The 15,450-nt window shown below is 57.3% G+C and overlaps 1 protein-coding gene across 2 annotated transcripts; it reads right to left on the bottom strand.

Annotated features, from left to right (window-relative positions):
• Window positions 1-7,999: 7,999 nt before the first annotated feature.
• On the bottom strand, window positions 8,000-13,785 carry ZFP28 (ZFP28 zinc finger protein). Of its 2 annotated transcripts, none has more exons than XM_084906331.1 (5): window positions 13,435-13,785; window positions 11,626-11,717; window positions 10,936-11,167; window positions 10,665-10,757; window positions 8,000-9,848 (listed from the first exon to the last, which is right to left on the bottom strand). In XM_084906331.1, the coding sequence occupies exons 1-5, from the start codon at window positions 13,655-13,657 to the stop codon at window positions 8,158-8,160; spliced, it is 2,331 nt and encodes a 776-aa protein (XP_084762457.1). In that variant the 5' UTR covers window positions 13,658-13,785; the 3' UTR covers window positions 8,000-8,157. The 2 variants fall into 2 exon arrangements, with proteins under 2 accessions (XP_084762457.1, XP_084762458.1); XM_084906332.1 differs by lacking the exon at window positions 13,435-13,785 and adding an exon at window positions 12,976-13,015.
• Window positions 13,786-15,450: the final 1,665 nt, after the last annotated feature.

The raw sequence follows: 15,450 nt of genomic DNA, 5'->3' as shown, positions 1-15,450 counted from the left end.
TTTAAAATGCATCTATTGGGGGAAAGCGGATATATCATCACTTTGTTTTGCATTTTTCTTCCTACTGGTGATATTGTGTATGTTCCGTTGGCTGTTTTATTTCATCTTCTCTGACCTGGCTGTTGGCTCTGTCCATTTCTCCCACAGCAATGAAGCATGCTTTGACCACATGTATGTAAGGAGGGTCTGAACCCTCCACACAGGCTGGAGAGGCCCACGCCCACCTCCTGTAGACCAGGAATTCCGTGCTCCCAGTTCCTAGGCCGAAGCAGAGGGGCATGGCCTCTGGGTAAGAGCACTCCTCACACCCCAGCCAGTGTGGCTCAGTGGACAGAGCGTGGGCCTGCGGACTGAAGGGTCTGGGACTCAATTCCGGCCAAGGGCACATACTGGGGGGGGCTATCCTAATTGGCCCATTCTCACTTTTTCTCTCTTTTTTTCTTTTTTTAAAAAATATATTTTGTTGATTTTTTACAGAGAGGAAGGAAGAGAGATAAAGAGTTAGAAACATCAATGAGAGAGAAATATGTCATCAATGAGAGAGAAACATCGACCACGGGGGATGTGCCCCGCCACCGAGGTCCATGCCCTTGACAGGAATCGAACCTGGGACCCTCCAGGCCACAGGCCGACGCTCTATCCACTGAGCCACACCGGTTTCGGCCCATTCTCACTTCTCAGAGCAGCTGAGGGGACCCTCCTCATCATCCATGCTTTCACGTGTACTCACACAGCGGGAGCAGTGGGCCACCACAGCACCTTGTGTATCAGACGCTCCCAGGTCCGCGGGTGTTTACCTTCCGAGCCCACAGGCAGAGGAGAGGAGGGGGCCCCCTGTCCGCTCTGAAAACCTCGAGTTTCTTCGCCTGGACCTGCGGGGCCTCTCTCCTCGCAGCTGAACGTACCTGTAAGGCAGCCTTTACTCTAAACTTTAGTCTAAAGGCACTAATTCTGTGCCAGGGATCATGTGCTGGGCCCTTTAAGCGGATTACCTAACAGTCTTCAAAACATGGGCGCTGACTGGAACAGCAATAGGAGTACATTTTAACGTTTAAGCGTTCAAGCTGGCGAAGTGTTAAAATGATGTGCTTGAGGGGAGCAAGAGGGAAAATGGCTGTAATGCTATTGCAGAAGCCTCGGACTAGGTGACGGGACATGGATGGGAGGAGGGCGAGGGAGGGGGTGAAGTCTAGAGGCCCTGGGAGATGGAACTAGAGGACTCGGTGGCATGTGGGCGAGAAGGAGGGATGAGTGGAAGAAGAGGAGGAGGAGGAGGAGGAGGGAGAAGGGGAAGAGGAGGAGGAGGAGGAGGGAGAGGAGGAGGAGGAGGAGGGAGAGGGGGAAGAGGAAGAGGAGGAGGAGGGAGAGGGGGAAGAGGAGGAGGAGGAGGGAGAGGGGGAAGAGGAGGAGGAGGAGGAGGGAGAAGGAGAAGAGGAGGAGGAGGAGGAGGGAGAGGGGGAAGAGGAGGAGGAGGGGGAAGAGGAGGGCTCTCCAGCATGAACTGGTGGTGCGTGAGACGCACACTCTGCCGGAAGGCCCTCCCGCAGTCCTTGCACCTGTAGGGCCTTTCTCCCTGTGGGTTCGCCGATGCAGCTCAGGTGCGCCACCTGGCTGAAGGCTTTGCCGCAGTACGGCCTCTCCCCGGTCTGAACCCCCTGGTGCACGGCCTCTCCCCCGTCTGACCCCTCTGGGGCAGAGAGAGGGACCTGCGGTGGCCGAAGGCCTTCCCGCACAGTTACACTCGCAGGGCTTCTCGCCGGAGTGACACCTGTGGTGACTCACCATCCTGTCGCCCACGCCCTCTGCTCAGGCAGACACCAGGCCTCCCAGCAGGGGTTCGTGTAGATTCTCTGAGGCTTTGGCTCGGTGGATAGAGCGTTGGCCTGCGGCCTGGAGGGTCCCAGGTTTGATTCTGGTGAAGGGCGCATGTCCGGGTTGCAGGCTGGATCCCCAGGAAGGGGCGTGCAGAAGGCAGCCGATCCATGGTTCTCTCTCACCATGGATGTTTCTGTCTCTCAGCTGGAAGGCCCCAAACTGCCGAATTGCTGGCCAGACCGAGGGGCCCCACCCGTGCATGAATCCGTGCACCGGGCCTCTATAAAGAAATAATAGATAATACACGAGAACGCCGAAACCGGCCGAAACAGGTGTGGCTCAGTGGATAGAGCGTCGGCCTGCAGACTGAAGGGTCCCAGGTTCGATTCCGGTCAAGGGCATGTACCTTGGTTGCGGGCACATCCCCAGTAGGGGGTGTGCAGGAGGCGGCTGATCGATGACTCTCTTCGATGTTTCTAACTCTATCCCTCCCTCTTCCTCTCTGTAAAAAATCAATAAAGTATATGTTTTTTTAAAAAAAGAAATAATACACAAGAATGAACTGTGTTTTAAAAACAAAGTGTTTCAGCCGAAACCGGTTTGGCTCAGTGGATAGAGCGTCGGCCTGCGGACTGAAAGGTCCCGGGTTCGATTCCGGTCAAGGGCATGGACCTTGGTTGCAGGCACATCCCCGGTAGGGGGTGTGCAAGAGGCAGCTGGTCCATGTTTCTCTCTCATCGACGTTTCTAGCTCTCTATCTCTCTCCCTTCCTCTCTGTAAAATATCAGTAAAATATATTTTAAAAAATAATAATAAAATGGGTTTAAAAAAAAAAAAAAGTGTTTCAGAGCACCCGCCTCCAGTCCCGGAGGAGGGGGCTGCGTGAGAGCCAGTGCCGGGGGCCCCTGGAGTCCGTGCCCGGATCGAATCCCAGCTCCTCTGGAAGAGGCCCCTCCTCCTCTCAGGCTCAGCGCCCTCACCTGTGCGGGGAGACAGGCCAGCCCGCTTCACCCTCCTCCGAGGTTCGGGGTGAACACCCCCAGAGCCTCAGAACCGTCTCCCCCACCCACACGCAGCGCCGTCAGCGACCACCGCGCACGCAGCCAAAAGCAGGGAGCACGGGGCTGTGAGCAGCCCTTCTCCGTCTGTAAATCCGACTTTTCAGTGACAGCTCGCATTTGGGAATTTTAAAACAACACAGTTTATTGACTTTTTTTTACAGAGAGGAAGGGAGAGGGACAGAGAGTCAGAAACATCGACGAGAGAGAAACGTCGACCAGCTGCCTCCTGCACACCCCACACTGGGGATGTGCCTGCAACCAAGGTACATGCCCTTGACCGGAATTGAACCCGGGACCCTTCAGTCCGCAGGCCGAGGCTCTATCCACTGAGCCACACAGGTCAGGGCGACATTGGGGATTTTATCAGGCCCGGGGGACAGCAGGGGGCAGCACTCCTTGCCCCCATCGCTGTGCTGGGGGTGGGGAGGGGTGGGTGGGGACTTTTCCCACCATTCAGGACAGCGATCCATCCGGAAGGTCCAGCCCTTGGGCACGGAAGGCCCTGCCAAGGTATTGGGGGCGAGTTAACCCCATGTCTGACCAAATGGGATGATTTTTTTTAATATATTTTATTGATTTTTTTTACAGAGAGGAAGGGAGAGAGATAGAGAGCTAGAGACGTCAATGAGAGAGAAACATCGACCAGCTGCCTCCTGCACACCCCCTACCGGAGATGTGCCCGCAACCAAGGTACATGCCTTTGACTGGAATCAAACCCGGGACCCTTCAGTCCGCAGACCGACGCTCTACCACTGAGCCAAACCGGTTTTGGCCAAATAGGCTGATTTTTTCATCTTATTTAATTGACTTCAGAGAGGAGGGAAGTGGGAGGGGGAGAGAGAGAGAGAGAAACATTAATGAGGAGAACCACAGATCACCTGCCTCCTGCATACGCCCTACTGGGGATGAAGGCCACAACCTGGGCATGTGCCCGGACCGGGAATCGAACCCGGGACCCTTCAGGGCGCAGGGGACGCTCTATCCACTGAGCCACACCGGCCAGGGCTCATTTTTAAGCCAAAGCCCTCTATGGCCGGCATGACGCCATACACACCCAAAGGGCCCCTCCTGGCAGGAGGAGGGCTCCCAGCCGGGGTGACCCCGGTGTCGGGGCTCCGCCCCCTACCAGGTGACACTGTGACATTCCCCCCTTCCCGCACCCCACGACCCCACCCCACAGCGCCGCGGGGCAGGACCCTGACACCTAAGGCCCCCCAAGCCCCCCAAGAGTAAGGTGACCAGATGTGAACATTGGTAAAGCGGGACACCATTGACGGGGGTGGGGGGTGGGGGGCTGGTTCTTGATTAAAAATTGGGTCTATATGGAGCCACAAAAATTTTCATAGGACGCAAAAATAGTACTGTAATATATTTATTTTTTAATTTCAACACAGGTAAGTACAATTTACAAATACGTATAATAAATTAAAAAATTATGTATAGTGTTATTTTATTCTTTGGCATAGTTCTCATTTGAGTGAATTCCAACAACTGATCAGCCATGCGAACTTTGATAAGCGGTTCTCGATAACCAGCTCTCCACCGTGATTTGTTATGATTAAAGTTTAACCACATGATAAAATGAACAAAAACAATATAAAGCTCATATCCTGGCTACACAGCCACGTGGCCGCCGAACACCGCGTATTCCCTTCCCGTCCTCCCGGCGTTCCCCGGCGCGTCCTGCATTCTTTCCAGAATTCGCGACTTTTCGAAAGCGCCAGAGGGACGCGGGACACATGGAAAAAGCGGGACTGTCCCGCCAAAAGCGGGACGTCTGGTCTCCTTACCCTGAGCAACAGCGCCCCCCGAGGGTGCTCTCTCCGGGGTCCTCAGCGCAGCCCGCGGAGACGGGGGAGGGGAGTGCGGTAGGGGGGCCCCCCACCCCCCCAAATCCTGCTGCTCGGACCCCGGACCCCCCCCCCGACGGCCGCGCCCCCGACACCTGCCGCGCTCACCTCGGCCCCCAGCCGCCTCGGCCTCTGCCCCGGCCCGGCCGGCCTCCCGGGTCCGCCGTGGTGGCCTCGGGGGCCGGGGTCCGAGGGGGGCGGTCTCCCCGCGGGGCTCCAGCCGCAGCCCCGGGCCAAGTCCTCCGCCCGCCCCGCCCCGCCCCCCCGCCCCCCCGCCCCCCCGCCCCGCCTGTCCGTCCCGCCCCGCCCCGCCCCGCCCCGCCTGTCCGTCCCGCCCCGCCTGTCCGTCCCGCCCCGCCCCCCCGCCCCGCCCCGCCCCGCCTGTCCGCCCCGCCCCGCCCCGCCCCGCCCGTCTGTCCGCCCCGCCCCGTCTGTCCGTCCCGCCCCGCCCCGCCCCGCCCCGCCTCGCCCCGCCCCGCCCCGCCTGTCCGCCCGCCTGTCCGCCCCGCCCCGCCTGTCCGCCCCGCCTGTCCGCCCCGCCCCGCCTGTCCGTCCCGCCCCGCCTGTCCGCCCCGCCCGACTGTCCGCCCCGCCCCGCCTGTCCGTCCCGCCCCGCCCCGCCCCGCCTCGCCCCGCCCCCCGCCCCGCCTGTCCGCCCCGCCCCGCCCCGCCCCGCCCGTCTGTCCGCCCCGCCCCGCCTGTCCGCCCCGCCCGGCCCCGCCTGTCCGACCGCCTGTCCGTCCCGCCCCTGCCGCTGGGACGCGCCCCGCCTTCCCACCTGCCACCGCTCACACTTCGCAGCCGCGCACGCGCACGCGCACGCACGACGTCAGCCACGCCCACCGCCCCTCCCCGCTGTCTCCATGGAACCCAACGGACGCGCTCGCTCACGCCGGTTCTCAGAGCCCTGGCCGGAAGTGGGCGTGTCCTGGAGCAGCAACGCCCCCTGGGAAATGTAGTCCCCGCTGGGCAGCAGCGAAGCAGGCCACTGGAGCTGTCCTACAAGCTTCGCCTTGGGTCCTGGTGATCACCATCTCCTATAGGCGCCTCCTGGTCCGGAATAGAACCTTTTGGAGCCCGCTCAGCCCCGACCCGACACTGGGTCCCAGGAGCGCGGCCGCCTCCATGGTGCCTCCCCAAGTGGGGGGGTAGGGGGGCTCCTGGGAGCCAAGGGCAGGCTCCGCAGGTTGAGAGCCACCAGCTCCAGGGCCTCTGGGCGAGTGGGGTACAGGGCACTTGGGCCTGTAAAGCCTGGGACAGGCCGTGGGTGGGGCTCAGAAAGGCCGGTCCAGGGGATGGATGGTGCCTGCAGGACAGGAGGGTCTGATATGTCCTCCATTCCCCCAACGGATGGAGGGAGAATGACATAAACTCCCCCTGCAGCCGGACATCCCCGAGCACCTAACCAGGCACCTGACATGGACTGGACACTGAACCACCATCAGCACCTGCCAAGTACCCTCAGCCCCCGATCCCTAAGTCCCTAGGTCCCTAGTCATGTGCCTTACATGAAACCTCCAATCAGCGTGTGCTGAGTGCCCTAAGCCCCGTCCCTCCGGGAGGCAGCCCGGCAGGTCCTTCTCCTCCAATAAAGCCTGTGTCCTGGTCCCTGGCCTCTGTGTCATCTCTCAGCTCAGCTTTTGTCTGCTGCTCTGCACGGTGATGTGTGACTTGGGGAGTGTGTGTGGGTAGCCTGCCGCTCAGTCCTCCCTGGCTGATATCTACCCCTGTGCCCATGTTGTCACACACCCCCCCCCCCTCGCCGGAATGAGGGTCCTGCGAAGGCACACGGCTTCCAGGTCTTGTTTAGGGCCGTCTTCCTGCCAAATAAAAAATAAAAAGCGTCTGGCGTATCGTCAAATGTCCCCTAACATGGGCATGTTCTGAGAAGCAAGTCCTGAGTTGGTGACTTCCTCATTGTGTGTTAAAGACAAAAACAGATTTCAACGTATATACTGAAAAACATACACACCAACATGCAGACATACCCTGCGTGGCCAGATTATTATGCTCTCTGAACACACAGTAATCTGGCAACGCAGTGATAATAAAAGGCTCATATGCAAATTTCCCCCTCCTCCAGGAGTTTGACCATCAGGTAGGCCGGCAAACTGCCCATGTCCCCTACCCCTGGCCAGGCTGGCTGGACCCTAACCATGCACGAATTCATGCCCTTGACCAGAATCAAACCTGGGCCCCTTCAGTCCTCAGGCTGACACTTTATCCAACGAACCAAGTCGGCTAGGGCTGCTGACCCCTCTTCTAAGAGTATAGCTCAGGTTAATGGCTCCTTGAAAGTTTAAGAGAACTCATTCATGAGTCCAGGCGACTTTAAAGAGATCAAATCTTGCCAAATTTTCTAATTCTCGAGTAACATGTCTGTAGTCTTAACTTGACTCATATAAACCTTGCATTTTTCTGATTGTTCGAGGTGGCCTATTCATCCATATTCCCTACACACTTCCTAAGACCGTTGTTAGTTGTAAAGCTGAAGCCTCTCACCAGGTGCACCTTCCATTCATGCAGATAAGGTGGAAACCACAACGGGAACTCAGCAAAAATGGGATCAAGTTTGAAAGCAACACAGGCAAAGCTTCATTGACTTTCCCAAACTCCTGTTCCCAATCTAAACTCTTGTCCCGCCTGGTCTTGTGTTATGCACCGCTGTTATTCAGAGCTTCCATGTCCCAAAATAATGCTCTTCAAGGAGCTACACTCACACTTTTTTTTTTTTTAATATATTTTATTGATTTTTTACAGAGAGGAAGGGAGAGGGATAGAGAGCTAGAAACGTCGATGAGAGAGAAACATCGACCAGCTGCCTCCTGCACACCCTCTACTGGGGATGTGCCCGCAACCAAGGTACATGCCCTTGACCAGAATCGAACCCGGGACCCTTCAGTCCGCAGACGGATGTTCTACCACTGAGCCAAACCGGTTTCGGCTACAGTCACTCACACTTAATGTGGATGAGGCACTGTTCTAAGAGCATCTCAGGCAGTACCCAGTTTGGAGGGTCTCACAGCAAGTTTTTTGTTTGTTTGTTTTTTGAATATATTTTATTGATGTTTCACAGAGAGGGAGAGAGAGGGATAGAGAGTTAGAAACATCGATGAGATAGAATCATCAATCAGCTGCCTCTTGCACACCCCTACTGGGGATGTGCCCGCAACCAAGGTCCATGCCCTTGACCGGAATCGAACCCGGGACCTTTCAGTCCGCAGGCTGATGCTCTACCCACTGAGCCAAGCCAGTTTCAGCTCATGCTGAAACGTCAGAAGCGAGTGAATTACATTCATGCCCAAACCGACCCGACTGCTGTGGGAAAAGGAAGCTTGTGGAGGACAAAAACGAAAGAGCAGCGAGACCAGCCTGCACACTGCTGGAGTCGGCCGGCTGAAACGGCGATACGGAGACTCCGGGGACGGGAGTCAGGATGGGCCCCAGAGATACCTGGGGAACAGGTCCACGGGACTCGACGTGGAGGGCAAAGAGGGGCGCGCGGACAGCTCCCCGGCACGAATTCGCTGGGGAGCACAGCGTGCGCTCTGCCTGAAGGCCTTCCTGCTCCTCTTGTAGTCGCAGGGCCTCTCTCCAGCGTGGACTCGCTTGTGCTGGTTGAGGTGCCCGATCTGGATGAAGCTTTTCCGACACTCCTTGCACTCGTACGGCTTCTTCCCAGAGTGGATCCGCTGGTGCACGCTGAGGGACTGCCGGTGGCCGAAGGCCTTGCCGCACGCGGGGCACTCGTAAGGTTTCTCTCCGGTGTGGCTTCTGCGGTGACAGATCAGGGAGGACTTGGTCTTAAAAGCCTTCCCGCACTCCACGCATTCATAGGGCCGCTGGCCCGTGTGCAGCCTCTGGTGCTGAGTACAGGACGAGTTGTCACCGAAGGCCTTCCCGCACTCGGCGCACCTGTAGGGCTTCTCTCCCGTGTGGACCCTCTGGTGCTGAACGAGGTGCGTGGTCTGGCTGAAGGCCTTCCCGCACGCCTTACACTCGTACGGCTTCTCCCCCGTGTGAGTTTTCTGATGCTGTGCGAGGTGGGCCTTCTGGGTGAAGGCCTTGCTGCAAACCTTGCAGCCGTAGGGCTTCTCCCCGGTGTGGATCCTCTGGTGGGTGGCCAGCTGCGAACTGATGCTGAAGGACTTGCCGCACTGCCCGCACGCGAAGGGCTTCTCTCCGGTGTGGACCCTCAGGTGGCTCGCGAGGTGGATGTTTTGCCTGAAGGCTTTCCCGCACTCTTGGCACTTAAAGGGTTTCTCCCCGGAATGCACCCTTTGGTGCTGGGTGAGGGACGCGTGATGGCCGAAGGCTTTCCCGCACACGCCGCACGCGTACGGCTTCTCCCCGGTGTGGGTCCTCTGGTGGACGGTAAGGGAGGAGCCGTACCGGAAGGCTTTGTCACACACGTCGCACGTGTAGGGCTTCTCCCCGGTGTGGACCCTCCTGTGCTGACTGAGTCCGAGGTGGTCGCTGAAGGCTTTCCCACAGCTGAGGCATTCGAAGGGCTTCTCCCCGGCGTGATAGCGCCTCCAGTGACGGGCGAGGGACGTGTTCTGTATGAAGGCTTTCCCGCAGTCGACGCACTCGTAGGGCCTCTTGCCAGTGTGGCGCCTCTGGTGCCGGGCAAAGGACGAGCCGTCGCTGAAGGCCTTGCCACACTCGCCGCATCGATAGGGTTTCTCTCCGGTGTGAATTCTCCGGTGGACGGTGAGAGAGGAGCTCTGGGTGAACGTCTTCTCACATTCGTGACATTTGAAAAGTTTTTTCCCCGTGTAGATTCCTGTTTGTTTTATCACCGCCGTGTTTTGGGGGAAACTCCTCTTAGTAGAGTCATGATTACGAGCTCTCTCCTCTGCAACGTCCAAAGGCAGCCATCTTCCAGATGTGTTGTGTATACGCTCTCTTTCTTTAGAGAGGGCTTTGCTGCTAGTGGTTGTCTCTTGCCTGAACTGTGTCACCCGGCCTATCAGCTTCCTTTCAAACACACCCTCAGAATCCCAATTTTCTCTGAAAGTGGAGCACTCCAGATTAGTGCGTATAGGTCTGTCTGTTACCGCACCAGCAAATAAATCCTGCTTTGGGACTAACTCCTGGGTCTCGTGTACCGATTCTTGGCCTGAAACATATAAAAAAAAAACAACAAAAAACACTTCCTTTATCACGGACTAGAAAAAAATAAGCTGAACACTGTAAATGGATTCACTAAATGGTGAATTAAACCACCTAGACTATGCATTTATAAAAGTTGTAGCATTTAAACATGCAGCCTGCGATGTCTATGAGAGACCCCAGACTGACTCCATACAGCACATGTGTCAAACACAAGGCCCGCGGGCCAAATCCAGCCCGCCAGGCCTTGCAATGTGGCCCGCACCGCGCTGTCATCACTGCACTCCGCTGTCAGTTTATGACATTGTCAGTTTATGACTGTTCAGTAAACCATTCGGCCTGCGATTTAGGCTGGATTTTAGATTTTGGCCCCTTCTCTGATTGAGTTCGACACCCCTACCATACAGGAACCTCAGGAGACAGGAGTACAAGAAAAGATATATGTGGATTGGTTACATATCAAAAGAGCGGGCGTGGAAAAAACGTCCTGCAATCACACCTAAAATATACCTAAAAACACGCCCTACGACATTCACTGGCTTCAGTTCGCTCGCTCCCTGTCCGTCTGGTGTGGATGCCACAGCGGTCACCACATCACAGAAGCTGCTCCAGGAAACACGCCAAACGCACAGAAAGAGACCGCACTCTGTAGCGCGCATTAGGAGTACCCGAAAGGCCGGTTACTGCCCTACGACCGGAAAACGATGCCTCTGTAAACCATGTTTTGTTTGAGTAACTTCAACAAAAGCGACGGTACCGGCTGATGGCCAAAGCTCAGCCCACGGAGTCATTTTTACATCTGTGTGCGCTGCCGCCCGCTCACCTGCGCAGAGGCCTCCTGCCGGCCTGTCCTCGGCCACGGGCGCCTCCCTCCGCTCCAGGGAGGAGATGACGCGGGGCTTGGAGCGGCAGAGCCCTGAGGGGCAGAAGGAGGAGGAGGTGGGTGTGTGCGGGGAGGGGGGGAGGGGTGTGTGCGGGGGGAGAGGGCGGGATGGGGGTGTGTGCAGGGAGGGGGGGAGGGGTGTGTGCGGAGAGAGGGCGGAGGGGGTGCCATGGGGTGGGGGCGGGGGGCAGGCGGGAGCGAGGGGCCGTACCCAGCGCCACCAGGTTCCGGTAGTTCTCCAGCATCACGTCCCGGTACAGGGCCCTCTGGGCGCAGCTCAGCCGGGCCCACTCCTCCCGGGAGAAGGCCACGGCCACGTCCCCGAAGGTCACGGCCACGTCCCCGGAGGTCACGGCCGCGTCCCCGAAGGTCACGGCCGCGTCCCCGGAGGTCACGGCCGCGTCCCCGGAGGCCACGGCCGCGTCCCCGAAGGTCACGGCGCCCTGGAAGGACAGACCACGTTTCTGCGCGGCCCCTCGTGACGGGGGCTGCGATGCGCTAACCCTCAGGCTTCCCAGTGTGACCGCACGTGGAGGCAGGGCCCTCGGAGAGGGAGGAAAAGTTCACCGGAGCCGAAGCCGGTGTGGCTCAGTGGATAGAGTGTCGGCCTGTGGACTGAAGGGTCCCGGGTTCGATTCCGGTCAAGGGCATGGACCTTGGTTGCGGGCACATCCCCAGGAGGGGGTGTGCAGGAGGCAGCTGATCGATGATTCTCTCTCATCGACGTTTCTAACTCTCTATCCCTCTCTCTTCCTCTCTGTAAAAAAGAAAATCAATAAAATATATTTTTTTAAGAAGAAAAATAAAGTGAAAAAGGGACCTCACCAATTGAAAAAATGAACAGTACGCGGTCCAGAAAAGCAAGGGTGCCCGTCAGCGAGGAGTCGGGAGCCTGACCCACCTGGGACGTGACGCGGGGGTCACTTCCTGTGCCTGCAGCCTCGGGCGTGGGCCTCTGTGGCCGGAGCGGGGCGGGGCCCCTGCCAGGCGGAACTGGGGGGCGGGAGGGGAGAGAGGAGGAGTCAGGTCTACAAGGTCCCGAATCACCAGCCCACACACACTGAGCCCCAGGGCAGTCTTCCCAGCCAAACAGGGCTTAGCTGGCTCAGGGGCTGAGCGCTGACCTATGAACCAGGAGGTCAGGGTTCAATTCCGGGTCAGGGCACATATCCAGGTGGTGGGCCCAGTCTCCAGTGGGGAGAATGCAAGAGGCAGCCGATCCATGATTCTCTTATCATGGATGTTCCCCTCTCTCCCCCTCTCCTTTCCTCTCTGACATCAACAGAAATGTCCTATATAGCCGAGACCGGTTTGGCTCAATGGATAGAGCGTCGGCTTGGGGACTGAAGGGTCCCAGGTTCGATTCCGGTCAAGGGCGTGTACCTTGATTGCGGGCATATCCCCAGTAGGGGGTGTGCAAGAGGCAGCTGATCGATGACTCTCTCTCATCGATGTTTCTAACTATCTCTCTCCCTACCTCTCTGTACAAAATCAATAAAATATATTAAAAAAAAAAAAAAAAGAAAGAAAGAAATGTCCTATATAATAAAAGCCTAATATGCAAATAGAGTGAACGGGGGAACTACCGGTTGCTATGACACACACTGACCGCCAGGGGGCAGACCCTCAATGCAGGAGCTGCCCCCAGCTCTAGGCCCCAGGCCAGCCAGGGTCCCCGCAGAGGGAGGTGACTGGCAAGGGGGCTCAGGGAGCACGGCCAGCAAGCTGGCAGTGCCAGGGTGGCCAAGGCCGGTGTCAGTGAAGTGGGGGATTAGGGAGGGGGGGGCGACTGTCCTGCTGGTCACCTCACAGATTAACCCTGACCGCCAGCCAGGCTTAGGGACCCAACCCGAGCACAGAGTTGGTGCACTGGGACTCCTCACTGAGTGGCCAGGTTATGATGATCTCTGAACGCTTAATAATCTGGCGCCACTCAGTATGTGTGTGTATGTGTGTATGTGTGTGTGTGTATATACATACATACATACGTACATATTTTAGAGGCCCAGTGCATGAATCCGTGCATGGGTGGGGTCCGGCCAGCCTTGCCAGGGGGAAGGGACATGGGCGGTTGGCTGGCCTGGCCTGCCTGCTGGTCGAACTCCTGGTCCAGGGGACCATTTGCATATTAGTCTTTTATTCTATAGGATGTACACTGAGTGTCCAGATTATTATGGGTTCGGAGATCATCATCATCTGGCCACTCAGTGTAATATTTAATAATAATAATTTTTAAAAAAAGAGCCCTAACCGGTGTGGCTCAGTGGATAGAGCATGGGCCTGCAGACTGAAGGGTCCCAGGTTCGATCCCGGTCAAGGGCATGGACCTTGGTTGCGGGCACATCCCCAATGAGGAGCGTGCAGGAGGCAGCTGATGGAGGTTTCTCTCTCTCCCTCTCTTCTTCTCTGTAAAAAATCAATAAAATATAAAAAATAAAATAAAATAAAATAAAATAAAATTAAAAAAAAGAAGGGCTTCGGCAGGTGGAGAACCCAGTACTCAGGCACCAGCAGCGTGAGGCCAGCTGTGCAGGGGCCGCTGGGATGGGCCCTTACTCCGGGGCGACCACGGGAGGGGCGGGTGTCCTCCCCGGGAGCCCGGGACCGGGGTGTCTGGCGTGGTGACCCCGGGGCAGCCCAGTCCCTCCCGGCACAGCAGCCGCGGCTCTGACCGCTGTCCCCGCCCCCGAGGGGGGAAGGCGCCCCTCACCTCCGTCCTCAGGCCCCGGGGGCGCCGCTCGCCGCCGGCCCGGGGAGGCGGGGCCGGCCCCGGAGCGCGGCCTTCCCGGGCCCCGGCGGACCGGAGGGGCCGGGGGCGCCGCCGCCGTGGGGCCCCGGCCCGGCCCGGGCTTTGTGCGGGGGACGCCGCCCCGAGCCGGACCCCGCGGCCCGCGGACCCCCGCGGCCCCGGCCGCCCTCGCTGCGCCCCCCATGGCCCCGCGGACACCCGGCCACTCGGGGCACCACCGGTTCCGCGGCCCCGACCGCCGCCCCCGGCCCCGCCCCCGCCGGACCGGGCCGCCCAGCCCACCAGCAAGCACGGCACGCCTGGGCCCTCAGCGCGAGGTCGCCGGAAGTGGGCGTGTCCGCCGCCGCGGCGCCCTCTGGGAAATGTAGTCCCGCCGAGGTTGCAAAGGCCACAGGCAGAAGATGACAGACTATGAATGGGAGGTCCAACCCAGGTCGAGGTTACCTCCTTCAGTGAATTTCGTGCACTGGGCCTCTAGTGTGTGCATATTTGAGAAGATAAACATGTAGATGTGGAATTGTGGCAGGGTGGTTCATTACAATTGAAAGGTTGACTCAAGGGTCCCAGGTTCGATTCCAGCCAAGGGCATGTACCTTGGTTGAGGGTTCATCCCCAGGAGGAGGTGTGCAGGATTTTATTTTAAAAAATCAATAAAAATAAAATTTAAAAAAAGAACTTAGGCTATTTTATTTGGTTGATTTAAGCCCTTTCATGGGAGAGTGGCTTGTTGCTATGCTTCACCAGATTGAGCATTTTAAAAAAATATAGTTTTTATTGATTTTTTTACAGAGAGGAAGGAAGAGGGATCAAGAGTCAGAAACATCAATGAGAGAGAAACATTGATCAACTGCCTCCTGCACACCCCCCACTGGGGATGTGCCCGCAACCAAGGTACATGCCCTTGACCGGAATCGAATCTGGGACCCTTCAGTCCTCGGGCCGATGCTCTAGCCACTGAGCCACACCCGTCAGGGCTGGATGCATTTTTCTACATGGATGTGTTTTATGCCCGTCCTGTGAATGAATGCCCACCAAAGACCAGAGGAGCTTGTCCCATTCTGACATGTCCACATGTAGGAGTGACCCCTGTGCCCTCCGGGGATGTAATGAAAAACACTAGGAAATCCCAGAATCACAGAGGAAAAGGAAGAAGGGAGGGAGGGAGGGAGGAAGAGAGAAAGGGAGGAAGGGAGGAAGGAAGGGGAAGAAGGAAAGAAGAAAGGAGGGAAGGAAGGAAGGGAGGGAGGGAGGAAGGAAGGAAGGAAGGGTGGGAGGGAAAGAGGGAGAGAGGGAGAAAGGAAAAAAGAGAAAATAACACATTAGCAAAAACAATCCGTGCCAGTGCTCAGAGGCGGTTTCCTGGCGCAGCAGCGCCTTCGTGTGGCCGGAAGCACCAACTACAACAGCTCAATGCTACACACACACACACACACACACACACACACACACACACAGTTATTCTCTTTTCCCCTGACATCCCCGCTTAAGGACAAGTCAACTTAGAAAGATTAGAAATCAAGGGACCCAGCCCTAACCGGTTTGGCTCAGCGGATAGAGCGTCAGCCTGCGGACTGAAGGGTCCCAGGTTCAGTTCCGGGCAAGGGCATGTACCTTGGTTGCGGGCACATCCCCGGTAGGGGGTGTGCAAGAGGCAGCTGATCGATGATTCTCCCTCTCATCGATGTTTCTAACTCTCTATCCCTCTCTCTTCCTCTCTGTAAAAAATCAATATATATATATATATATATATATATATATATATATATATATTTATTTATTAAAGTGAAGCAATGAGACCTGGCCAGGTGGCTCCGTTGTAACATCGTCCTGCACACCAAAAGATTTTGGAGTTGATTGCTGGTTGAGGCACACAGGTGAGTTTTGGGGTCAAGGCCCAGTTAGGCAGCCAATCGGTGTTTCTCCCTCCCTCACTCCTTCCCTCCCTTCCTGAAAATCAATAAAATCATATCCTCGTGG

The sequence above is a fragment of the Pipistrellus hanaki genome, assembly GCF_964339955.1.
Source record: "Pipistrellus hanaki genome assembly, chromosome: 15".
Taxonomy (NCBI): domain Eukaryota; kingdom Metazoa; phylum Chordata; class Mammalia; order Chiroptera; family Vespertilionidae; genus Pipistrellus; species Pipistrellus hanaki.
The sequence above is the reverse complement of the archived record's forward strand: the minus strand, read 5'-3'. Positions and strand labels throughout refer to the sequence as shown.

Coding starts and splice junctions, on each gene's coding strand:
- ZFP28 (XM_084906331.1), bottom strand. CDS start 13,657: ATGGGGGGCGCAGCGAGGGCGGCCGGGGCCGCGGGGGTCCGCGGGCCG. Junction 11,718..13,434: donor CCCGGGGCCTGAGGACGGAG/GTGAGGGGCGCC, acceptor CCCGCCCCCCAG/TTCCGCCTGGCAGGGGCCCC. Junction 9,849..10,664: donor GGCAGGAGGCCTCTGCGCAG/GTGAGCGGGCGG, acceptor TATATGTTTCAG/GCCAAGAATCGGTACACGAG.